The sequence below is a fragment of the Alnus glutinosa genome, chromosome 10 (assembly GCF_958979055.1).
Source record: "Alnus glutinosa chromosome 10, dhAlnGlut1.1, whole genome shotgun sequence".
Lineage (NCBI taxonomy): Eukaryota > Viridiplantae > Streptophyta > Magnoliopsida > Fagales > Betulaceae > Alnus > Alnus glutinosa.
In genome coordinates, this window is record NC_084895.1 from 26381458 (window position 1) to 26408372 (window position 26915).

The following is a 26915-nucleotide window of genomic DNA, read 5'->3' on the forward strand; positions in this document are numbered from 1 at the left end:
TCATGTTCTTCTTGTGTCCCTTTAAAAATGTGTAGCTTTTAAAATTACCATTAGGCTTGTGATTGATCAAAATTGAATTTTAATCATATGGTGATTTTAAAAGCCACATTGTTTTTAGAGAGACACAAGAAGGACATGTGTATGACATTTAGAATTACTCAAATGCACTTTTACGAGTAATTTCAAATGTCATACGCATGTCCTTTTGTGTCCCTTTAAAAATGATGTGACTTTTAAAATTTTCATCAATCACAAATTTGGTGATTTTAAAAGCCACCTTATTTTTAGAGAGACACAAAAGAAACATGGGTATAACACGTGGCATTACTCGTACCCTTACTCCGAAAACTCCTTATGAGTAATTCTATCCGTCCAGCATGAGAAATGATTAAAACACTCACACTACACAACAATGACACAATACCAAGGCACAATGGAGTGGGGTCCATTGTGCCTTGGTATTGTGTAGTGTGAGTGTAAGGATCACTCTCCGTCCAGCATTCGTCCATTTCTGCTGACGTGGCAGCGTGTCATTTTTTTTATTTGTTAAAAAAGAAAGAGAAATTTTTTGAAAACCAGTGTTGAAATCCAAAGAACTGAGCCATTTTCTTCCGCAAAGCATTTTCTGGTTTTTGCCCCCAAATCTTTCCATCCCTCTCTCCATCTCCTCCTTCAACGCCACCGTGAAATCAGCCACGAGCCCGCCACCGGTACGTCCAGCCCCATCTCCGGATATCCGGCCAAAAGTCACCGTGCGTTCTCCATCTCCGGCTCGGCTCGACGAATCCAACGACCCAAACATCGTACCGTCACAAGCTGCCCCAGCCGAACCACCACCACCGCCGACCAGAGAAGCCCATCCACCGTAAGTTTTCTTAGTTTTTTTTCGATCTTTCCTCTTGATTTTCTCTCCAAATCCGGTTTTTGGATGAGATTTGGGCCCTTCTCAGCTCTCGTCGTCGGTTTCTTTATCTGTCTGTGTCTCTCTCTTATTTTGGCCCTTTTAGCCTTTAACCATGTTCAAAGTGTGCGTCTTACACTCTTACGCTTTCATTAAATCTAAATTTACTTAAAAAATAAAAATAAATAATGTTCAGAGCATAGGTCGGAAGAATGGCAAGCTATCTGCCGGAGGATGTGGTTGTGAAGATACTGTCGAGGCTGCCTCCAAAATGTCTGATCCGATTCAAGAGTGTCTCCAAAAGATGGCGTGCTCTCATAGGAAACCCTGATTTCCTTTCCAAAAACCTCCTCAATCACTCCATTCTCACCCAAAACCCCAGTCGTCCTCTCCGTCTTATCCTCTTCTTAGCCACAGAGAAATACGTCGCCGGAGAGCAAATACACTTTTTTCACTCTTTCCGCTCTTACGACTCCCTTCGCTGCGCGTCTCAAGCCCCTATGAATTTTCCACCGTTAACACGACACTTTGAAATCGTCGCTTCCTGTAATGGCTTGCTATGTCTCTGGGACCAAAAGCTAGACGACATCTATCAATGGAATCCGGCCACGTCATCAGACCTTGAGGCTCTCCCGCGCGCGCCTTCTCGCTGTCACACCCGACGTAGAGTCCCTTTCTATGATTTTAGTGTGGGATTTGGTTTCGACTCGGGATCCAACGACTTCAAGGTGGTCACCCTTGTAGACACAGGTGAGGACGGATGGCTAGAAGCAGAAATATACAGCCTAAGATCTGGATCTTGGAGACTGCTTGATATGAAAGTGAACTTTGAGATGTTAAGCATTTCGCAGACCGCAGCATTGGATGGGGTTTTTCTATGGTATGACGACTTCAGATTCGGAGATTGTGTGGCCGACGACAGAATAGTTGCTTTTGACTTCACCGATGAGGAATTCCGAATAATGCAGTCTCCGGATGCTCGCCTTTTTTGTGATTACGGTCAATACACGCGGACTCTCACGGAGTTGAAGGGATCTGTTGCTATGATGGTTTTTCCTTATGATGACAGGAAAAAGAATTATTTGGATATATGGGTTATGCTGGAATTTGGTGTTAGTGAGTCGTGGACTAGACTTCTTATCATTCAACTCCCATTGCATTTGGAAAGACCATTGATGTTTTGGAAGAATGGGGAGTTGTTCGTGGAGAATAGTGAGGGGCAGGTGGTATTATATGATCTTTTGGCACAAACAGAGATGAATCTTCAGTTTGGAGGGTCTCGGGTAACGTCAAAAGTTGTAGACTGCAATTTTGTTCAGTTTGAAGGTATGGCTCCATGCCCTTAGCTAGTTTCATTCATGTTTCTGTCCCTTTTTTTTTTGAAATAAGAATGTTTGGTCCTAAATTTGACATTTTGACCGAAAGAGTAGTTGATTGCTTTTAGACTTTTATTACGTAAAAAGAGTGATATATTTCACGATGCAGACCAATTCCAAGAGACCCAGGATTTTAATTGCCGCCCATTTGGTTTTGACATCAATTTTATGCTCAGCAACTTGCCCCATGATGTTCTTTCACTTCCTTGATACTGGAAACGTTATACACTCAAGCATATTGTTAAGAAGATAGAGGCACATTTGTTCTTCGTTGTTTTCTAAAATGTCCACCAACGCCCATTTGGATCATTGATTGGTTGACAATGAGTTTACAAGATGGGTCTGATATGAAACTTTTCTGTTTGTTGTGCCGCATGATTGGTTAGTGTTTACTTAATGGACTGTTCATGTTTTCGCCTATATTCTAAGCAACCAAACAGAGAATGGTTTTGGGAGCTTGTCCGAATGGACAACCTTGATGTATGAACATGTTTTATAATGACTTACTAGCTTGATGAGCGTTATAGTCATCTAAACCATTTACATGGATATGGTTATAGAAATGGGGAGTGGTGTCATACCTACCTTGTCATGTTCATCTCGGTTGCATTACGCCACCCAGTCCAACGAGATAGAGTAGAAATTTTCAAATTTCTGCTCCCGCTCGGAAGCGACACAAATCCTACTGTGGGATATGAAAGAAGGTTTGTCAAAGATGCAGGAAGAGATAGATATGCTAATGGCGCGTGTAAGGAGGTTAGAGAATCTTTCCAAAGAAGGTTTGTCAAAGATGCAGGAAAAGGCAGATATGCTAATGGCAATTGTAAGAAGGTTAGAGAATCTTTCCAGTATAATTTATTTTTTCACAGTCTCTCTCACACACACACCCTAATTGTTAGAATGGTCATGATTATGGACACACACACACACACATTAACTAATTGTTAGAATGGACATGATTATGGACACACACACACACATTAACTAATTGTTAGAATGGACATGATTATGGACACACACACACATTAACTAATTGTTAGAATGGACATGATTATGATATGGAATTCTATTCTTCCTAGGCCTGGAGAGAGCTTTGAATGTGATCCAAGCCAAGGCAACCTGTGAGTGGGGTGTAGCTGCAAGTGAGAGTTCTAGAAAGAGTTATTACTACCATCTCTTGTAATTATCATTTTTTGTTGAGTTTTCATGATAATTGGATTGTAGTGTGCATTGGGTGTTGAGATTAATTTTGACTTGATTATGAGGGAAAGCATATATGGTTGATTTAAGTTGATTACTGTATTTGTGAAAACCTGTGTATTGTGATTTTTGTACGGGTAGACAATAAATCATGAGTGAAATTACAGATATTTGTGGCTTGACATATCTACTGCCAAAAGTCTCTACTCCTTTTATATTTCCTACTTTGGGTAAAATGATGAGCTGTTTACCCAAGGCTTGGTCTGTGGGGCCTCTTTCCCTGGTTGAGCCACCAAAGGTTCCACCAGAACCCCACAGTAAGCCTACGTGGGTGCAGCGGCTTGACTAGAAGCGTGAGCAGGGAAACTCAGTTCTGTACGTAGCCTTTGGATCTCATGTGGAGATTTCGCCTGCACAACTCAAAGAAGGACAAAGATTTCCTCCAAACTAGGTTGGAGGAAGTTCTTCAACCTAATCTAAAAAAATGACATGTCCTTTTTTTTTAATAGCATGTGAGATGAACATGCTTTTTTAATAAAATTCATTCCAACCGTATCCCTATTATCAAAAAGACATGTGATTTTCACATGTTCAAGGGACTCGTAATTTTTATAGACTGGGTTGAAGGAACTTCCTCCAACTCAATTTGGAGGAAAATTCTGTCCCTCAAAGAAATAGCAACTGGGTTGGAAGAATACAAAGTGATTTTCTTGTGGGTGATAAGAAAGAGTGAGTCAGAGCTTTTGGAGGGATTTGAAAAGAGTGAAATATAGAGGAATTGTAGAGAGAGACTAGGTTGACCAAAGGGAGATTTTGATGCATGAGTGTGTGCAGGCGTTTCTAAGCCACTGTGGATGGAATTCTGTTTTGGAGAACGAATATGATCTTCTTCATTGTCTTCCTCTTTTTTGTAGTCCTGGAATAAGAGAAAAAATATTGATTTGTTAATTATTTATTTACAGGAAGTGATGAAATAACGGGCTTTGAATGGGAGATTGATAATGAGACTTTTCGTTTAGACTTGTAATTGTAGATGTATGAAAACTTATGACCATGCAGCTTTTATTTCTTGTTATTTTCCTTCTTTTGTTTATTCAATGGCAATATCATCGCCTTGTATTGTAGTCTTGCCTTTTGGGAAGTAAAAAATCTGGCCTTAGTGAGCTCACCAATTTGAAATTTTCACCAAATTTTAGAGAAAAATCAGGATTTTCTCCATGCATCAAGCTCTTTAAAATTTCTTAAAAATGGGTTAGGTCAGAAACCCTCTCTAAATTTGACCCCCAAAATCCTTGAGCTATTTATTTCTTTTTATCATTTTCTTTCATTCTCCCGCTTTTTCCTTTTCTGTGGCCCGCTGGTGATGACGATACCTTTGAGTTGGGTGGTTGTTAATGACAATTAAAGTAGTTACTCCAAAACCAATAAAAAAAATTCTAGTTAAAATAGAGAAATTTTTAGAGGTTGATGTACGAAACTTTTTAAAAGTGAAAGATTAAATCAAAAAAGTAGATTATTAAGCTAAAATTTAGAGAAAATTTAGAGAGCTTACTAAGGATGCTCTTTAAGTCTTTAGTAGGAATTGACTAGTTTTGCATATCTTTGGTGTTCTGGGATATTTCCAGTCTTTAGCTTTTATTTATTTTTGGCCCATCAAACTGCATTTTCTCCCTTCTTGGCATGTCCGGCGGTTCCCCTTGCTGTCCCGAAGTGGATATCTCATATTCGGACAATAAATCATGAGGAAAGAATATCATATTCGTTCATCAACATTTGCCCACATTTTTGGGGGTTACTGGGGTAAAATTAGGTTGTAGATGGGTGTATCTATAAACCTAATACAACCATTTTGTAATTCATATAATGCAATATGAAACAAGGTCTACAACTCTCTGCTTTGCTGCTAATATGGTTGTCATTTTTCTTATCTTTGCCAAGTAATGGGCTGGTTGCTTGAAGACTAGAAGTTTTTGTGTTGTTTACTACTAGAGTTAAGCATGTGTTATGTAGTTGTTTTCATTAAATTGTATACATGATGGCTTGGCAAATCTATATAGTGTACTGGAATGATGCAATCTACATGTTTGACTTTTTAGAATATGAATCTTTTATAGCAAGAAACAGTGAAGGGAAAATTTTGTTTGTTTCTAACTTTGCCATGGACCATGTGATTTCCATAAGTGGCCTGAAAAACTGTTTCCTCCAGGGTAGATGATGAACTATTCAACTTTTATAAAATTCAGCGGAAACGTTTTCATGTTATGCCTCCTTTGGAAAGGTTGAAAATATTGCTGCAGGTAATTGGTTTTTTATGTTAGCATCGACTCTTGTCGATCCTGATACTAGGCCATAGAGTCGATGTGGATATGATTTTTTATTTTATTATTAAGTCATCAGCGGCGATCTTCGGATTGTTGCTAATAAACATGTATTAGCGATGAAATCTCATTTTGGATTCTAAATCTATTAGTGATGACTCTAAATGTTAATAAATTGTTATGTTTTGTGTTTAAGGAGTCAGTTTGAAGAAAGAATCTTAAGATTAATTTGTTATTGAATATACCATAATCCATACAAGGACCGGCGGTGAGTCTGTCGTCTGCATAAGCTTGGGCTAAGCTAATGATGGCTCATTTCCAAGTGTTGGAGACGCTTGTAGAAATGCAAATTCAGATAGGTGCCCTCACTAGACTTGAATGATGAGGTTTAGACTTTATGTTTCTAGAGTGATTATGATTCTCTTCATTTTACTTGAAATGAAAATGAGTCAAATTTATTTATGGTCAATATTTTTGTTTTATTGCATTTAACGGTTACGTAGTGTCGCCTCATTCAAAAACTTAAAATAATGTGACAATATATTCATTATATGATAACATATATACTATTAAGTTGTGAAATATAATATTGATTATGAAATGATTCATTTTCATTTCCCTTAAAATGAAGATGGTCTTACTCTGCAGAGTCCAACCAATGGCTTAGATAAGGACAATGTGCATGAAAGATGCACTAAACCTACTTGCCATAGGGTTTGAAATGTATAAAACGAATTTTCAATATAATAACAATTTATGACGACAATCGAACCTGACATGCAATGTCAAGAATTGCTCATTTGAGTTAAGGATACTCTTACTTGAGGAAGAAATACCCAACCAATAAGGGTGCTTTTAAAAAGTGGCTAGATAAAATAGAAAATATGAGTTTTCTAACCAAATTTTAACTAAAGAACAACTAGCTTATTGTTAATGCTCTTATAATGTTATTTGAGTTCGCTCCTTTTTGTAATGGGCGTGTTGGTGAAAGGTCGAGCATCGATGGAGCAAAGGTGGAGCAACAATAATAATTTGGAAGAAGAAACAACATTGAAGAGAGAGAGGTTATAGTTACTAATCATGGAATTGAGAATAAAGAATACCCTATCAACGTATCTTTGCCCAATATCAAAGAATACCCTATTATTAGCTTAAATAAAATTAGATCAAAGTCTATAAAGGAGACCATAATAGCTAATGAAATTTCCTAATTTTTTTTTTACGATGAAATTTCCTAATTTAATGTTCTAGTCCATGGAATATTTTAAACCCTAATGATATGCATAGTTTAATGGTTTAATATATGGCATATAGGACAATACGATTTAAAATCTTATGATTTTCACTCAATAAATTTTGGACTAATGAGGTGATTTCCATGTATTAACAATAGTTGTTAAATCAACCTTCACATGATTTTAACTATTAACTTTCAAAAAAAAAAAAAAAAAAAAAAAACCTGCCATTGACCATCTTGATTTTGAGAAAAGCAACTTTAGATTGTTTTAATCCTTAGTTTGTCAACCTTTAAATGCTACCATTTGAATTAAGATGCTTGAGTTTTTATGGAATTATTTCAAAATTTTTCTTTCTGACATTATTTTGGATAAATCTTGTAGTATATAATACATAAATATCATTGTCTTTTTTCTTTTCTTTTCTTTTTTTTGGGAAATACTGAATGCCAATTTCTTCAACAAATAAGTAACCTTTTGTCACATGAATGTAGCCAATAGCAAAAATTAACGTTTCTCAAATTACAAAATTTGCTTGTTTTTAAACATCGAAACACTTGAAAAATGCCATATATTAGAAATGTGACATATTATCGAGACAATCAGAAAGAATTTTTTTTCCCAAATGTGTCTTTTTCACTTTTGTTTCGACACTTTTTTTTTTTTTTTTGAGAACTAAAAGATAGCTTTTGACTCAAAGTTTTTTATTTTTTATTTTTTATTTTTATTTTTAAATAGAGAGCTAGAACTTGATGAAAATATATTTAAGTTTTAATTGTAAATATGTCATATTTTTAATAAGTAACATTTTTAGAGCATTTTGATATCTAAAAAGGGTCAAAAATTGGCAGCACAATCCGCAGGTCAAAAATTTGGACAGGCATCAACCGCCCCTCATCCCATCTGCCATTCTTTTTTATTTTTCTTCGACCGCCCCTTATCATGGCCTGTATTGCACCTCAAGACTTACAAAATTAGGCACTCCATCTTCTGTTTCTTTCTAAATACAAGAGCCCTAAACAAATTAATTAATACAAATAATAAAAAATGAAAGTATTAGGATCAGGACCTCTCAAATTATCTGTTCGAATTTTCTCAAATTCAGACAGGTGATTGTGAGAGACCACTTCTAGGACTCACCTGACCGGATAAGTGATTGAGTAGGATCCTATAAACTCAATTTTTATTTGGTCAAATCGGTCTCATAAGTGTTCCCTCACAATCACTTGTCCGAATTTTTTTTCAAATAAATAATTTGAGAAGATCCTAATTCGAAAGGACTAACTCCCTCCCCACTTTCCTGGTAACATCTGGGGTCTAATTTTCTTGGGAAACACAGTTCTTAAACGTGAGAAGTTAGGAGAGCCTATCATGAAAGAAAATGGTGGAGAGCTTAAAGTTGTTAATATTTTATAGTCATGATTGTAGATGAAAATATGATATTAAACTTGTAGCCGACCACTTTAACTCTATGTGCCCAAAAGTGTATTTAAAATTTGGAGCAAAAGCACAAGATTAGTAGTAAATTAATCAGGATTAGTATTATACTAATCATACATGGTGGTGCCAATAATCAGAGCTGGTGTTATAGGCATTCAATTCAACCTAATGCTTTTAGATTAGATTAATATACTAATCTCTCTCTCTTTCTCTCTGCATAATTTTTTTTCCTTGGGAAGTGAGCATTTGGCCTGGGGTTACCCTTTGATTGACTAGTTGATCATGAGATTCATGTGAGCTAATTAAAATTAATGTTCTACCAAATCCAATTAACTATATATAAGGTACTTTTCCCCTACCTTTTTCTCTCTTGTCCCTATCACAAATGTTCAATTGATTAAAAAATTTTCGAATTATTAATATACAAAAAAAGAGACATATTTTTGTTCCAAATTAGATCTATTAAAAAAAAAACCCAGCTTAGAGACAAAAAAAAAAAAAAATTAAAAAAAAAATAAAACCCAACTAACTAATATGTTATTAGAGTATCTGATCCTCCGATCCAATTTAAAGAAGAACCTTGTACAAATAAAAAGTAAAGAGAGAACTTCACTTATAACCCCTAAACTTTTACCCATTTCGAAAAGATGTACTTAAACTTTAAAACGTCTCAATTTAGAGTATCTATTTTTTAAAAAGTTTCAATCTCAGTCATCCGCTAGAATTTTTCGTTAAATCCTGTCAAAATTTTCAAAATACCACTCTTTCTTCTAGGAAAAAAAAAAAATTACTAGGATTTAGGTGTTGGTTAGAATTTAACAAAATTTGCAAAAATACCCAGACTTGAATCTTTGAAAAAATTTATAATTTTTTTTTTAAAAAAATAGACACATGGGTATTTTGAAAATTTTAATAGGATTTAACGGAAAATTCTAACGGATGACTGAGATTGAAACTTTCTGAAAAATGGATATTCTAAATTGAGACGTTTTAAAGTTGTATCTTCTTTCAAAAGGAAGGAGTGAAAGTTCATTAGTTATATGTGAAATTCTTCCAAAAATAATAATAATTCTTAACGTTTTTAGTCAATAATGCGCACGGTGTCGCACAACAGAAGTGAAACATCATACCAAACTCCATTTTTTTGAGAAAGAATGCTTGCAATTGAAAAGTTATAAAGAAATTAGGAGTATTGAATTCAAGTTGAAGCTGAATTAATAAAAACTAAAGCAAAAAGGATGGGCCAACGATGTTATTACTATACTATAAATGTGGAATATATTCAAAATTAAAGAAGTTAAAGTGAATGAATATATGCCGAACCATTCACATCTCAGTTTGCATGATGATGGACAGATTTGATTCCACACTCTAGAAATAAATTTTTCAATATGAAAATAGCCACTACTTCTTCTTTGTTTTGGTGTGTTTTTTTTTTTTTTTTTTTTTTTTTGTGTGTGTGTGTAATAAAATAGCCACTTTTTGTTAGATATTGCGGGTTGTACATAAAAGTTCCTATATATCTACCCTAGCTTCTAGGGTTTTATAAACCCCATCTTCTTCTTCTTCTTTTTTTATCATTTTTTTTTCCTAATAAAATGAGAAAAAAGGTTATACAGGAAGATCATACCACTCTGGATCTGTATAAAAGAGATAATGGAAAAACCTGTGAGAATACTACAAAAACATGATTAGTACCGACACATTTTGTTAAAGTATGTGATAAACACCATCTTGGTAGTTGATAGTCCTCCTTTTTTTTAAAAAAAAAAAATGTTTTGGATGAGTAATGAGTTATTTGTCCACCTTTCATTTTTACCAACCAAATTTTATTTGGAAAATACTTTAAATACTATAATTTTTTATTACAACTTCCTTTCAAACTCATATGACAGTCCGCATGAGTACTACGTTGGTGAAAAAAGTAAAAATAAAATTTGACATGTAAATTTAATTGTTTAGTAGGTTGACATAATAAAAATAAGTGAACTGTCAGTATGTCATGTCAATTTATAAAAAATTTGTAATACTCTTAAAGTATTCGTATTTATAATCGCACCGGTTTTGTTCGGGAATAAAATAAAGTTGCCTTCCTAATTCATGGTCAACTTGGATTGGATTGGCTCAAATAGCACTAGGTCCAATTCTAATTTTATTTAGCCATGGACACATCACTTTATATAATTCCTCTCTATGAAGAGTATGACCTAAGAGCCTTAACCACTCCTAAATTGCAGTTTTTTTTATGAGCACCCGGAAGAGTATCTCTTAAGACTTGAGAATTTTCATAGATAAGCCTTGGGAATCACAATATTAAAAGGATACCCAATCTAATACTTGAATGGACACAACCTTTGCCAATGACCTTTGGACCAAAAACATCTTCTCCCTTAAAAACAGGTGATGATTAAGTTTGGAGACCCAAATCTACTTAAATATTGTAAGTAAATTTATTAAACAAAAAAAAAGAAAAAGAAAAGGGATGTGATTTATATGTTACATTATACAATTACACCTTATCGCATTCTTATTTTATTAGACCGATATGACAGTATTTATTAGTTTTTGATTTTTTATTTTTAACAATGATTAATTTAAATACAGATGAACACTGCCACATCAGCCCAGTAAAATGGAGTGTAATATATAGCATTACTTTACATATATGAAAAATGTTAAACCTATACTTCTTTTATTAAATTTTTTGGACATAACTTCAATCACATGCTAATGCGTGTCCAACATGCGTGGCCAACAAGTTATAAAAGAGGTGTGACCAAGTCTTGGACAGACATCCTAGGCATGCTGATTTGGCAAGCTATGATTTGTCAAGGGGAACACCATGAGAGGAAAAACCCAACAACAGCTCAATCCTCAATAGCTCCGTTGATAGAAAAAGGCAGAGTGGACCCTCTCATAACCTACTTTACATGAATATCCTATTTGTCAAAGTAGCCGTTGTAACCCCCACTCCTTCTCCCATTTAAATATTTAACGCCAAACCCTTTTTTTCCAACAAGAAATCCGTGTCCCTCTTTATTCTTCTCTTTACAACCCCGCTCCCCTTTTACTCTCTCTCTCTCTTTTCTCTCTCTCTCTCTCTCTCTGTTTTTCATATTACCCTTCTCCATCGTAGACTCAGAGAGAGAGAAACAGAGTAATTCAATGGATGTTGCAGCCGCAGAAACCAAACCTTCAACCCCTTTATTGTCTGCAGCAACAAGCACTAGCAGTCTTAGCAATACCAGCAGTGATGCCGACGATAGCCCGGCAACATCCCATCGTTTCGAGCTCCTGGATGTCAAGTATCAGTTATCTTGTGTAACTGTTTCTGGGTCACCCTCATATCGACCGTTGGCGGTTCTTTCCGGCCATATTGGCTCTGTTTCTTGTTTGGCCTTATGTGGTGAATTCATATTGAGTGCTTCACAAGGCAAGGATATCATAGTTTGGCAGCAGCCTGACTTGAGGCTGTTCACAAAGTTTGGACAAGGAGATGGCTCGGTTAAGGCGCTTGTAACGGTCGGAAACAAGGTCTTTACAGCGCACCAAGATAGCAGGATTAGAGTTTGGAAGGTGTCAAGAAGCTCAGAGAATGTATTCAAACTTGTTGACACCCTTCCGACAACTAAGGACTATTTGGGGAAGTTCATGAAGCAGAGCAATTATGTTCAAACTCGGCGGCACCACAAGAAGTTGTGGATTGAACATGCTGATAGTATTTCTTGCTTGGCGGCCGAAAAAGGGTTGATTTATTCAGGTTCATGGGATAAGACCCTTAAGGTGTGGAGGCTATCAGATTTGAAGTGCTTGGAATCGATCAAGGCACACGATGATGCAATTAATGGGTTGGTGGCAAGTAAGGGGATTGTGTATTCTGCTTCCGCTGATGGGAAGATTAAAGCTTGGGAAAAGGAGGGGAAGAGCTCACATTCTCTGAAGGGAATTTTGGAGGGTCACAAGGATGTTTCACTTAATTCAGTGGTGGTTTCCGAGGATGGAAAATGGGTTTATGGAGGGGGATCAGATGGGTTTGTGATGGGGTGGGAGGGAAGTATGAATTTTGTGAGTTGGAAGGTGGTTTGTGAGATAAAAGCACATCAAATGGCTGTTCTGTGTATGTCTCTAAAGGGGGAAATCTTGTGCAGTGGCTCTGCAGATAAAAGTATTAGTATTTGGAAAAGAGAAGCTTATGGAAAGCTTAGTAAAGTTGGCGTCATAAATGGCCATGAAGGTCCAGTCAAGTGTTTGCAGGCATCACCTAGTAATGTTGGTGGTGGTTTCTTGCTCTACAGTGGAAGCCTTGATAAAAGCATAAGAGTATGGTGGGTTTCCAAGCATTCAGTTAATAGAGATGATGATACCTCTCCAAGGGAAAATACAGTGAAGAATTCTGTTGTTTTGTGTTAGGAAATTCTTTCAAGGTTTGAGTAATGAAGCACCGGTTCCCTTTTTCAGTGTCTGCAGTGCTTCCAAAATTGGTCTTGTAGTTGCTTCTTGTCCATAGTCATACAAACATCAAAGAGTGGAGAATCAAAGGCAAAAAGATGGGAAGAGTTGAAGATTATCATGTCTTAGAGTCAGTTTTTGGGGTTTGAGATTTTATTGTGTAGTTATAGGATAATGTCTTGTTTGTTTGTGTTTGTGTTTTTGTTTTCCTTTTTTTTTTTTTTGGGTCTCTTACAATACAATCTTTACATTTCTTATCAATTGTAATTAGGGTTTGAGGGAATCAATCAATGGAAATAAATTATATTCTTTGCTGTGTTGCTGCTTTTTGTAGTTTAGTGAAGAATAATCAAGTCTTATTGGAAACTGTTCTTGCTTAGGACAAAATTTAAGCTACAACCTAGAACATGGCATTGCTACCCTTGAACATGACACAGCTACCCCACTACTAATTTTAGTAAAGAATACTATGATGTTCTGAAGAGATGCTAGAAGCTTTACCAACCAGAGAACAACAACATGGCACAGTTTGCTTATTGGTAATGGCCTAAGGAATCTTTTCCTCCATTAAATGGTTTTTTCTTTTCTGTTATTCATAATCTTCATTTATATATTCTTCCCTTTTTTCCCCCTAATATCTGTGGAGACAAGTGTCCTCTATAAAGAAACTAGCCAAAAGTTTAAATGGGAATAGTAAAAGATCGGAACTAGCTAAAAGTGTCCTCCATAAGGCTCCATTGGAAAGTGAAGGATGCTAGATTGTACTAGTTGAGTCCATAATCCTCACATTTGCCATTACTTTGCAATAAAACAAGGAAGAAACTAGGATTTTTCATCCCGGTGGGCTAAAGTATGAATGAGGAACCGAGTCTAATTTTTAAGCCTAAAATATATATATATACATTTTTTTTTTTAACTTAGTCAAATAAATTTAAGGGAAAAATTCAAAACTAGGGGGAAAGTGGACCCCCTACCCCCTTAGTTCTGTCCCTGAATACAAAGAATTGGATTTATTGTTGACTATGGACAGAAGGGAGAGAACATAAAAGAGAGAGACTTAGAAAAACTCATAAAATCAGTATTGTGGAAAATAAATAAGCTGGTACAATTGTTCAATATGTAGTGTTTGAAGATGGAGATGGTGTTACAGCTTTATTTTGCAGTGGATTGTAGCAGAGATATTGCAAAAGTTCGAAAAAATTTAGCTGTCAGCAACTTCAGTGAGGGCTTTCCTCTGTCAAATTGTCATAAAGGGATATCATATGGCTTTAAATTCATCTCATTTTACTTTCTACAAGTTTCTTTTCTGATCCGTTTACTTAATGAGGATGTAAGAAAAATAAAAGAAAACAAGTAACCGCCCCTCAAATGGGACTATTCTAGCTAAGCTGACTTTAACTTTTCCAAAGCATCTTTAACTTCATTCTTTTTTCTCTTCCTTGGGGTAATCCCCAATCCTCAGTTAAGAACATTCTAATGGTGCAAAAATCCATGGATTTTCCTTCTTTTTGCTGCATTTCACTCAAAGGGTTGAAGGAAGATAATGCATTAAGCAATTTATTTAAGTTGTTCGTGATCAGCTTTGTTGGGCAACACGTCCTAAAAAGATAAGGACGGTCCTTTTAACTCCTCCTAAAGCAAGCATTCAGCTTGTTGAACCCGCAGGCGGTGTACCAACAAACAGTATAGTATTCTCGGTTCAACAACCGGTCAGCAAAAGTGACCCATGATCCACTGTAATTGGACCACAAAAGGCCATAAAGGAGAAAGAAAACTGAAACTCTTATTCATGTGAAAGCAAGCAAAGCCTCTTACCCATAAAAACAGTTCTTGTATGAGTATTGGTAGGGTTATAACTTTTACTATAAAATCTTTAACACGTTAGCTACTAAAATGTAAACTTCCATGTGCCAATTCACATGACACTTATCGTGCCTGCAAATTGACATGAAAGTTCATGTGACAGTCAGTTTCATAAAATGTGAACTGTCACGTGAATTTGTAAGAAGATTGTAGTAAAAGTTGTAATACCTTGAACATTTTTTTTTTTTTTTCCTACAAATTGTTTGTAACTTGTTGGTGGAGCTATTCTATATTTTATTTAGTATTTCTGTTCTTAGAATAGAAAGATCAACTGCCCTCTAAATTGGACCACCCTTTACTTTTGGGAAGAAACATTCCTTGGGCCAATACACATATATGAATGAAATCAAAGCATTATCTCGAGCAACTATAAGAATTAAGAAAGCTTCAAAAGAGGTACAGCCAATCCGCACCATCAACTATTGCAGGTCTCCTGTAGACTTTGAGGGACCAACCCAAAAGTTAAAGCAACTAGGCTGGGCAATTTCTAGGGAGAGAAAGATTTATATATTCAGTTGAATGAATTGAAGCTGACCAAACTCAAAACTTTTGGAATATGAATGGCAATTTCCAATGGTTTATTGCATGTTTAACTTATTTAAAATGAGTTTGACTGGGACCGCCACATGGCAAACATCAAGCTCAGGTATCGCATTCTCTCCCTAACAAAAATTCTTTTGGTTCAATTTCACGCCCAAAAGACCTTACTAACTTATGCATCGGAGGCTCTGCTGGTTCTCGGAATTGACAATTTTCAGTGATTTTTTCTCTCATTTTGCAGGTGACCCGTCCTCGGTTTGGCCGTCAAAATATTTGCTTCAACATTTCTCATGATCAGAACTTTTTGGCCGAAGAGTAGTAGAAGTCGTTGGTATTAAAGGTTGCCCATATGCCTAATTTTATTTTATTTTTTTATTTAATGAGTCTATATGCCTAGTTAAGAAATTTTTATTTTTTAATTTTAAGGACGATGTTTCTTTCTTTTGGACAGAAATTCATTCAAAAAGAGGAATATGCCTATTACATGTTGTCATGGCTCTTCTGGTGGGGAGCTCCCGGTCGCCGAATCTCCCTTTTTTATTTTCGAATCATTTTCCTATTTTCTTCTTCATTGATTCTAAGAGTACTAAAAATACAAGTAAAAATCACCAAAGGAATACATCATAAGAAACATCAAAGAGCAATGTGTCAACACTTTTACGGCACATGTTTTAACTAAATTGGACGCTTCTAATTATGTTTTTAAAAGCATTCGTGTAAGATCTCTCATTCTTTTTTCTATACAGATCGGTAGTGATAAAGATCCTCTCGTATATCATTTTCCTTATTTTATTAGAAAAAAAATAAAAATAAAAAACCAAAGGTTATTTGACACCCGAGGATTGGCTTAAGCCTCTCCTTACATCATAAATATGATCCTATTTTAAACATCCACCTCCAACTCTGCTTCCTCTTTAAAGTAATCAGTACTATATTTTGCAGACAAAATAAACCTACATTCCATATGCCCGATGCTGCCTAATGTTAGAAACCACACTTTTATCTCATTTTTATCCCATCCTATTGACGTGCAAAATACCAATAAACCAGATTTGTATAATATAAAGCATTCACTGAATTTAGCCATATGGCACGAGCCCTTCTACACATCCTCCCCTCATCCCCCCTCATCACCCTTTTACAATAAAAAAATTGGTTTTTATTAAAAAGTTGTCTCTGATGTGACATCAGAGACAACTTTTTAATGAAATTCAATTTTTTTAAGGAAAAGAGAGTGATGAAGGGGGGATGAGTGGAGGATGTTTAGCATTTCCCTTAACTTCAATACATGTTCATTACAAGGACTCCAAAACTGCATGACATGATTATAAGCCAAAAGAATAGTCATAACCATTACCACTCCAACCATCCCCCTACAGAAAACAACCGAAACACTCACCAACCATCATCAAAAGAGAGCCTTCATCCTGTTGGCGCCTGACTAGCTGATATGTGCTGTAACACGTCAAATCTTTTCCATAAATTACACAAATGAGACAGGCCTCTCAAATGGGATTAGTTCACGACTAAAACTCCTCGGTTAACTCACTATACTTGTTTGTAGAAGAGGACATACGCCTGGTCATGCAACACCTTATTTGCACCGATGCCAGTGACTGATGCGTCATCAAACCGTAGCCATTGACCATTAGGATAGCGAGCATCGGCTGTATAATGCCCCTTTGAGGGCTCCCTCCCGTGGTGAGTGATTGTAGCAACAAGTTCATATTTTCGACCCTGTACAAAGCAAAGAAAGAGAAAAAAAAAAAAAAAAAACATATAGCATGTAATTCTATTACAAATATCCACATTCTTGCTTCCATTTGGCAGTAAAAATATAATTCTTAACCTCAAAACCTAATTGGGATATTAAGAAAGAATGTTGCATGATAAATTTGACGATTTGGTCACAAAATGATATTATCAGGAAATCGTTTGCAAAACATCCTAAAAAGATTATGTTGTGACATTTGATGCACATGCACAAATCAAAGGTGAATTCAAGGCAAGGTTGCAAAGTAAAAGTACATGCACAATTGCCCAACTTTTCAGCACTCCCATATAATTAAGTCATTTGCATCAAAACTTACATGTGTGAAGCATTAATATTTTGATTGGTCCTAGGATTTCTCTCCCCTAGGTCAAGTTCAAACGAATCAAACCTAACACCTATCCCAATTACAACCCGCCACTCTACAACCTAGGCCAAGGCAAGGGAGGAAGATCGGCACCTCTTAGGACCAGTGGAGCAACAAAAACTACAGGAAAGAAGCCACAACTATGTTGAATACACTTTCTATCAGTAAAGCAAACATAAGAAGACAAAAAGCAGCGGCTTTAGGCCAATAAAATTAATCTATACTCTTTACCTCTAAAAAATAAAATGGCGTACACCTCGCTGAGTTGCATGAAAAAATTATTAATCTTTAAGAGAGAGAGAGAGAGAGAGAGAGAGAGAGAGAGGGGGGGGGGGGGGGGGAATAGGTTTATGCAAAGTGATTAACAAAGGAATAGTATCCATTTTAAAATTCTATGTAAATTTTCTTCACTAATTACTGTAAATCGGTGTCTACTGAATTAGTTATTCTATGATATATTTTTCATGAAAGAGTAACTCTATCTATCCAATTCATAATAAATCCATAACTGACCAACTGTAGATTAGACCATTACCAAACAGCCAAGGTAAAAGGACGACAACCACAACAACAGGTACTTCTAAAATAACTGACATCTTTTCTAATTGCAATGATCATAACTCCAGTATTCAGGCACTTCAATTTATAAAAACAAATGACAACTGCAGAGCATTTATGTGTAATGATAACATTAGGAGCATCACCTCAACAGACGAAGAAACAAGCAGTTCTCGACCCAACACCAATTCAAGAGGAAAGCGTACAGGCTTATGCAACTTTGCGCTTCCTTGGCTTCCATAATTAAAACGCTTCAGGTGCAATATCATTATCTTTGAAAGACTCTGTATCTTAACAGATTTGCTGGCAGTCACAACACCAGCCTGAAAACCATCAAAATTAAACAACATTTTAAAAATCCGCAGCAAGAAGCATATGACCCAAATAGGTCATTAAACTTAGCTAAGATCACAGATAAACATGCAATATGCACGGAGACCTGTTATGAGTGTATGCCTATGTCACACACACACACACAGAGAGAGAGAGAGAGAGAGAGAGAGGAGCCTATCATTCTCAAACTAGTGTTGGATGTACAGAGCTCTTGTTTTCTCTTCTTCCTCACTTATGCAGTCACTGATCTTGCAGATTCTTACCATTGTGACCACCCAACTGCATTTAATGCTTCATACAAAAATGCAACAAGACCCACACACTGACCAAAGAAAAAAAAGAAAAAAGAAAAAAAGTTACCTTTCCAGTTGTTGACGTGCGGTACCCCTCAAGAGATTCTGGTGCAGAAAACAAACGAAGTGCATCCTCAATAGTACGAACTGCTTCATGACAAATATCAAGGTGCAGCAAGAGAAATGGTTGAACAGTAGCAGAAGCTCTGTTTCCTGCACAAGCATCAACATCAGGAGAAAAGAATACTTAGAACTCATAACCAAAAAAAAAAAAAACAGAGCAAGATATTTTCATCCAAATTCTATACAGAAATTGAAAGGTCAGATATGATAGATGTACAAGATCGAGGACATTTCTGAGCATTTCAATAGAACTACCGTTTTTTCCATAAACATATTCGGAAAGTGAAAAAAAAAAATTGATAATAGATATTTCCATATAGGTGTAGATAATGACATCGCTTAACTATTATTTTGCTTTTGTGATCAAGCTATTAAGAGTGAGTCATTTGACATAGATTTTTCATAAATAATAATTTTATTGAAAGAAAAAAAGGCAAAGCCCTTGTATACAAAGAGTATACAAGAGAGCTGAACACCCTATAAGCTTCTACAATCTAAACATTAATCAGATCTACCAGATTCACTAAGGCAAAATTAGGAACATGTACAATAACCCAATCCAAAAGAAATCTTAGAAAAGAGAATTTTTCAGAAAGCACATTAGACTCGCGTTCCTCAAAGAGGCACCAACTCATTTCTCTCCAAATGCTCCACAGTAAGAAGCAAAAATAACTTTCTAGATTGCCACTTTGGGGTGTCCCTGCCCTTGAAATTTCCAAGAATGAAGTAACTCTTGGATGTTACTAGGCATCCCCCAAGAAACCTCAAATATCTTAAGAACCAAGTGCCAGAGATCAATACTATACTGGCAATAGATGAGAAGGTGATTAATAGTCTCCTCCTCTTTTTTGCATAGGTAACACCAGTTCGCTAGAGAGAAATCCACCATGAGGATTCTACCATTTGCTGCTGTCCATCAGGAGAAAGCAATGCGAAGGGCTTTAACCTTCCAAATTCATTTCCAGGAGAATGAACAATGCTCACCTGATTATAACATTTTATAATATCTCTTCACTGCAAAACTGTGGCTGCTTGGCTGGTGTCCACAACATAGTATCTCCTTCTCCCATATGAGTTTTTGAAGAGTATAATAGATCGAGAAACAATTCAAGAGAAAGGTCTCCACAACATATTATCCACTTCTCTCAGGTGACTGTAACATTTGACGTAGATGAACACAACACTGGTCCAAAAACCATGCTCAAATACTTGAAAATAGCATATTTAACTAAACATATGGAATTAAGAAGCAAAACTACCTGTTTATCTGAAAACAACTTTTTTTTTTTTGATAAGTAATTTCAAATTCAATAAAAAAGCGCAGAGGGGCGCAACCCTAATACACGGGAAGTATACAAGAGTGCTTCTAAACGGGAGGAACAGCTAATAAATTTAGAGACATTTCAGATGTAGTTCATAGAAAAGTTATCTAGCATGCCCAATTGTGCATTCACTTTGGAGACCGCTCCATAAATGGTATTCAGAATGGTGTATATTGGATAAAATGGTCATTGTGATTTCACATTTTCTTTTCCTTTTTTTTTTGTCTGCATGCTGATTAACATAGGAAAAACAAAATTTGAGAGAGAAAGCCAATATACCATTTTAAGGCAGTGAAAATGGCAAAGAACTAACCAGTATACCGAAGTCGAGGGGAACATAGAAAAAATTAAACACCAAAAAAGAAAATCAATTGTAGTTGCATAAATGACAAAACTGCCCTACCTCTTGCCTTTGAGACATTTCAGATGTAGTTTATAGAAAGCTATCTAGCATGCCCAATTGTGCATTCACTTTGGAGACCACTCCATAAATGGTATTTAGAACGGAGTATATTGGATAAAATGGTCATTGTGATTTCACATTTTCTTTTACTTTTTTTTTGTCTGCATGCTGATTAACATATGAAATACAAAAAATGAGAAAGAAAGTATACCATTTTTAGGCAGTGAAAATGGCAAAGAACTAACCAGAAAAAATTAGAGAAATGCTTGACTATACACTCCCATCCCACTCTTATCCCACCCTTGTCTACATGGACCAATAATATTGTTAAAAAAATAGGATCCCACTACACTCTCTCTACTATCTCTCACATTATTGGTCCATGTAGACAAGGATGGAATAGGAGTGGAATGGGAGCGTATAGCCAAGCATTTCCCAAAAAATTAAACACCAAAAAAGAAAACCAATTGTAGTTGCATAAATGACAAAACTGACCTCTTGCCTTCACCAAACTTCTCAACTGCCCTCCAAATATATCATTTAGTTCTGAAGGAACAAAACTTTGTGTTCTTGTTACTGCTGATTTGTTTTTTCGACCAACTGTCTCCCATTCATCATCTTCAGCAGAAGAAACTAGAGATGATTTGTTTCCATTAATGCTTCGAGCATGTCCTTCAAGTTTAAGTAACTCATCATGCATTTGATCCATGACGAAGCTTAGAAACTCCTGAGCATCTTCCTGCCTGAAAACGACAACACCAGAGACCAACATAAATTAATCACAACCACCAAAAAATAAAATCACAGTTGACAGAAACCGGTATCAGGCATAAAGATGATAAGCATGCTAGATTTACCATTCATTTTCCAACCTCTATTTTTATTAGTCTTATAGGATTCTTTTCTTTTTCCCCAGGGCTGACAAAATCTTTGCCAAATCAGCACAAAAATTAAGATTTTTTTTACCAGTAGACCATTAACTTCTAATTTCTCACTTATCAGGTATTCTCTAGTAAAAAAAGATTGACAAGAATAGCATTAAGAGCATTCCTAATAGACTCGCCAAAATAGCTAAAAATCACTTTTCACTATTTTAATTATCTACTTTTTAAAGCACCTCCAATAATCTCACCATTTTAGCTTTTCATTTTCACTAGCATTTATATTTTTGAATGTGTCTTTTTCTAATGGTCGTATTTCTGAATATATCTTATTCTAACAGTCATATTTTTTAAAAATTTGTCATTTCCTAACAGTCATATTTTTTAATATTTTTCTTATTCTAATGGTCATACTTTTGAAATATCTGTCTTGTCCTAACGATCATATTCTTTAAATTTTTTTTTCCTAATGGTCATATTTTTCAAAAAAGGTCATATGCTTTCAAGTTTCAATATAAATAAACATCAGAATAAGAAATAAAAATAAATAAATAAAAATAGAGAGAAAAATGAATGTTTGCTTTGAGTGTGAAAAATAAATAAAAAAAAGGGGGAGAAATTTTATTATTTTTTATTCGTTTGGTGAGTGAATACTCAATAAAGTTGGTGAGTATTGTTCACTCACCAAACAAAAATCACCATTTTGATGAGGCTATTGGGGAGGGTCTTTTGTGGTTTTTAGTGATTTGGCTCACATGTAGTAGGGTTTTGTGCCTTCGCGGGTTTTGAGGTTTTTGGGTTTTAGCGCTTAACTCCTTGTGGGTTTTGTTGGGTTCTTTTTGTGTGTTGGCTTTGGTTGTTCATGTGTATACTCCCTGTGTACATAGGGGCGCCTTACGCTTTTTCTAATAAAACTTTTCTTATCAAAAAAATAATAATAGCTAAAAATCTATTTTATTGAGTCTACTAGGAATGCTCTAAGCATGCACCATGCCCATAATAGGAAATGACAGCTTCATAACAAATGCAATAACCCACTCACAGCAGAAAATTTTCAGAAGTAGTTTAACATATAAAAGATGATCTAGTACAAAAGGAAAAGAAAAAAAACAGAATTCCGTGTAGCGCAGGAAATGTAAAAATAGTTGTGTTATGTCCAACACACATCAACCATGAGAAGGCACCATATTTCACAGCATAAAGTTTTTGACAACCTAAACACGCCAACACATGGCTAAAACGGGTCAAAGACGCAACCAACATGTCACTTGGTTACTATTCATTAAACTACAGTAAAAGATATAACATAAGGAAATATACACCATAAAAAAGAAGACGGAAGCAGGGGAGAAAAGAAACTCCAGGGAATGACAGCAGAGTTTACACCTGTCTAATTATCTTCTTTTTGTCATAAGTTTATCGACATTTTCTTTTCATACCACATCCTTGTCACTTGGTTACTATTCATTAAACTACAGTAAAAGATATAACTTAAGGAAATATACACCATAAAAAAGATGGTGGCAGCAGAGAAAAGAAACTCCAGGGAATGACAGCAGAGTTTACGACTGTCTAATTATCTTCTTTTTGTCACATACTATAAGATAACAAATTGAAAAGAAATCACCAAATGTATATAATTATACTATCTCGCTGTGGTATTGTTATATATGTCACACAGATTGAATATCCAAAGAAATAGTTATATTCAATCCAAATCATCACGCCAAAAATTGGATATTGATAATTTTGTCCACTCCAATCACTAGATATGAAGTGCCAATGCAACAAAGGAACAAGCATTGAAGCAGAACATGCACACACCTTGGTCTGCCTGACATGCTGCTTGGCACTTCTGGAGTAAAAATTTTCAGAACCCCTTCAAACATGGCAGGCCTAAAAGGTCTACCAGTCTCAAGAATAACGATATCTTTCTTTAAGCTTGAATCATTTGGCATGTCAAAGTCAGCAATGAATTCGGCAAATGCAGTTAATGTCGGATAGCCAACCTAAAAAATTAAAGTACAAGATGGGCACAGATTAGGCATGTATTGGAGACTATATTTTGACAGCATTGACATAGCATATACAATTCCTGCAGAAGTTGTATTAACATAAACACAGAAAGAAACAATACAAACAATTGCATCAAGAAAATAGACCTTGGGGATGTTGCGAGTTCTCAATTCCTGCAGAAGCTGAACGAAAGGAGAGCAGGATAGAAGAGCCTGTAGAGTTGCATGAAGAAAGCACAAATTCCCTGAGTTTATTAAACCTCTCGGTAATAGGTTTCTGGAAGACATAACAGGCCCATTAGATGTCTTCTGGAAGTCATGGTTGGCGAGAAATACAGATGAATCAACATAATCTCCATTCCGCTCTGTGTTTAGCAATTTTGAGCTTGAAAATTGATTTGAGGGACCATCCTCATTCTGGGATATATGCAATGAAGTTAAACCAATACCGTCTGGTTTCACTTCTTCACCATTAATATGAGGTGATCCATGGGTGGAATCATCAATGGTTCCATTTTCTTTTGGGGTTTGAAGCACTACTGGTAGATGCTCGTTTGATAGTTTAACACTCTTCAGTTCATTGTCCTTCTTAAGCATATTTGAGAGTAGAAGATCGTTCGGCTCTTTTGGAGAATCCAGCTGTCTGCTTGATTCACCATGATGACCATCCAAAGATTTTCCAGTAACAAAATTCACTGAACCAAATTGCAATTCTCTCTTCTCCACTGGCTTTTCAGCATTCTCAGCTGACGGTTTTAGCAGCAATGACCTGGTTTCATCTTCAGTGAATGACCCAAATACTAGCACCTTCTAAAGTGAGCAAACACCATGAAAAACCAACAGTCAAGCAAGAACAATAATCATAATAGCTTCACAGATCATACCAAAAATCAGCATGCAACCAAGCATCGCACATCTAATTACACATTCAACCAGTTTATTTTGGAGTCACATAAGAAGTTAACAATTGCAATATTGCAGAATAAACATATCACGGAAAATTTGGAAAGGCAGATGAACTGTTTCCTCATGCTTGATGCTTAAAATCTTTTTTAAAAAATGAATTGCGAGAGTCACAATAAAGGAAAATACTATTCAAGTAGGTATAATACACTCAAGAAACATTGAAATCCTAGCCATACATGTCTTAATCATAACCAAGCAGGATAATTTCACCCAAGAGATCCACTGATGCCACATGAACAATTGACACTAAATCACTAATGCACTTGGTATCATCTGTTTAGAATTGCATTCTGCCAATGTCCATTTGCAATTCACAATGATCACCACACTAGAGATGACAGAAACTTAGGCACACACCAACATGAGGTTTCCCCAAACGCATAGCAGCCTTCATCAATAGCAGAAGACGCCGATTGGCAAACTCTAACTCTCCATAACCAAAACCATATTCAAGTCTTTCCTGGAATGCTGCTATATGCTAAATGCTACGCTAACAGTCCACACAACTTGGAAGCCACCTTCAAACATCTATAAACACTGACGATTTCTAATGTAAATAGCATTTGTATCAACTAGTTGCAGAAAACGATCATTCCCTCAACCTTCCCTTCCATCTTCCAAAGGAAAAGCTTTAAAACAGATGTAAAAGCTTAAGCCAAAGTTACAACCTTATTCAACCAATGGTGAAGAATGGCGTGCTTCAAGAGTTGGTGATGTACCGCCTTTACACCCCCAAAAGGTAACATGGTTGGTTGTGCTTTATAATATTTTGATTCATCCAAAAAAAAGGTAACATGGTTGCCTCAATTACACAGTTGCTGTAGCACATTGCTTGCAATTCATCTCATGTGTACCACACTTTTATAGGTACATGAGCTTCCTCTCTTGATGAAACATCAGTGCCATCATAGCCATAAAACATAAACTCAAAACCCAAAGAGCTACAAACTTGAGAATATTTACATCTCAGTGCCATACCAACCCACCAATTAGAATTTGTAAGTTTCAAAGCATGAACTAAACCAAACAATCCCACATATTTCACATTCATAAAAGAACTAATCCACAATAGAAAATCGCAATTTTCTATTCTTTCTTATCCAACAAAACTTCCTAGGCGCAAAACCTTAGAACCCCTCCAATTGTCCTTTCATGCACGAGATAATCCACAATCCAAACACGAAAAGCAAATTCCTACTTCCAACAACATCTCATAAACGCATACACACTCACAATCCAGAACTTCCCCTCTTAAGCAAACCCAATGAAAACAATAACACCCACAAACCAAAAACACAAAAACCACATAAAAGTTCAATCTTTGAAGCAACAAAAAGAATAACCAAAAAAGAAAACTCACCTTAGAAGCACTCATATTGTCGCTTAGAAGACAAAATATCCGAACCCAGAACCGTTAAACAAAACAGAGATTTTAAAGCAAAAATTTTTTGTATAGGAAAGGAAAGGAGAGCAGAGGGAAAAAAGCTTAATGGGGTATTAGGAGGAGACCCTGAAGGAGCAGAGGAGAGAGAGGCGTCGATTGAAGACATGAAAAGAAGAGATGACACTGAGCAGTGGCGAGAGAGAGAGAGCATTTACCGAAGGAACCCTCCCTTCTTTGGCCCTCCTGATCAACCACAAGCATAAGCATTCCACTGCACACACACGGGGAGAGAGAGAGAGTGGAATTTTTGTGGTTTCCTTGGCCGATTAGGGTTAGGTTTTCCCTATTTTATTCGGAGAGAGATTTTTTTTTTTTTTTTTTTTTTAAACCTTTTTGTTCGGTATTTTGAAAATAGTAGTTATTTAGCACAATGTTGTTTTCTTATAAAGACTTTTATGTGAACTATTTTTCTTTTCTAACATATTAGCTTCAAAGTAGGAATTTTTATTTTTTATTTTTTTTGCTGCTCCGTTTGCTTCGGCGTCAAATAATTTTGGCATTTTTAGTATTTGGTGGGTACGAAAATAATAGTCAACCGTAAAATAATTTTTGGCAGATTTCGAAAAATGATTTATGCTTCATTTTCTTTAGATGGTGGACGTATTCGACCCCTTTTTAAATGACGCAATTAACCTTCACATTCAAGCAATTGACCATCGCCGAAATCCAACAATCATCGTCGGATTCTAACAAGTTAGATTTTGGCACAAGTCGAAATCGGCTGATGTTCGAATTTAAAAATTTCTGTTGGAATCCGACAACCATTGCTGACTTCCAACAATACTGTGTGCCAGAATCCGGCTAGAACTGTCAGATTCTGACCATCTAGCCCCGTCGGATCTAGCCGTTTTGCCAGTTCTGGTTGGATCCCAGCCAGCTGGCAGGGATTCAAGCCAAAATGGCTGAGATTCGACCAGAACTACCTGGATTTGCCCAGAACTAGCAAGGATTTGGCCATTATGGCCAGATCCTGTCGGGATCCGGCACAAATGTCTAGATTCTGGCAAGGATGCTGAAATTTGGTAGAAATGGCCAGATTTCGGTCACTTTAAAAATAATTTTTTAAAATCATCAAAATTTTTAAAAAATATGATTATTGTTAGTCAATGTATATATC

The 26915-nt window shown here is 35.9% G+C and overlaps 3 protein-coding genes across 6 annotated transcripts; 2 read left to right on the plus strand and 1 right to left on the minus strand.

Moving 5' to 3' along the window:
• The first annotated feature begins 572 nt into the window (after positions 1-572).
• On the plus strand, positions 573-3647 carry LOC133880339 (F-box/kelch-repeat protein At3g06240-like). Of its 3 annotated transcripts, none has more exons than XM_062319293.1 (4): positions 573-865; positions 1098-2227; positions 2387-3108; positions 3357-3647. In XM_062319293.1, the coding sequence occupies exons 2-3, from the start codon at positions 1114-1116 to the stop codon at positions 2485-2487; spliced, it is 1215 nt and encodes a 404-aa protein (XP_062175277.1). In that variant the 5' UTR covers positions 573-865; positions 1098-1113; the 3' UTR covers positions 2488-3108; positions 3357-3647. The 3 variants fall into 3 exon arrangements, with proteins under 3 accessions (XP_062175277.1, XP_062175278.1, XP_062175280.1); XM_062319294.1 differs by having other exon boundaries at positions 1105-2227; XM_062319296.1 differs by having other exon boundaries at positions 575-865; positions 2838-3108.
• Positions 3648-11499: 7852 nt separating this feature from the next.
• Positions 11500-13235, plus strand: LOC133879931 (protein JINGUBANG-like). Its single transcript, XM_062318751.1, has one exon. It carries the CDS (start codon positions 11636-11638, stop codon positions 12878-12880), a length of 1245 nt encoding a protein of 414 aa, XP_062174735.1. The 5' UTR covers positions 11500-11635; the 3' UTR covers positions 12881-13235.
• A 3122-nt stretch (positions 13236-16357) lies between these two features.
• On the minus strand, positions 16358-26076 carry LOC133879652 (ubiquitin carboxyl-terminal hydrolase 24). Of its 2 annotated transcripts, none has more exons than XM_062318301.1 (7): positions 25715-26076; positions 23536-24195; positions 23198-23382; positions 20988-21235; positions 18712-18857; positions 18165-18341; positions 16358-17059 (listed from the first exon to the last, which is right to left on the minus strand). In XM_062318301.1, exons 1-7 carry the CDS (start codon positions 25727-25729, stop codon positions 16871-16873), a joined length of 1620 nt encoding a protein of 539 aa, XP_062174285.1. In that variant the 5' UTR covers positions 25730-26076; the 3' UTR covers positions 16358-16870. The 2 variants fall into 2 exon arrangements, with proteins under 2 accessions (XP_062174285.1, XP_062174284.1); XM_062318300.1 differs by having other exon boundaries at positions 23536-24198; positions 25715-26074.
• Between the last annotated feature and the right edge of the window lie 839 nt (positions 26077-26915).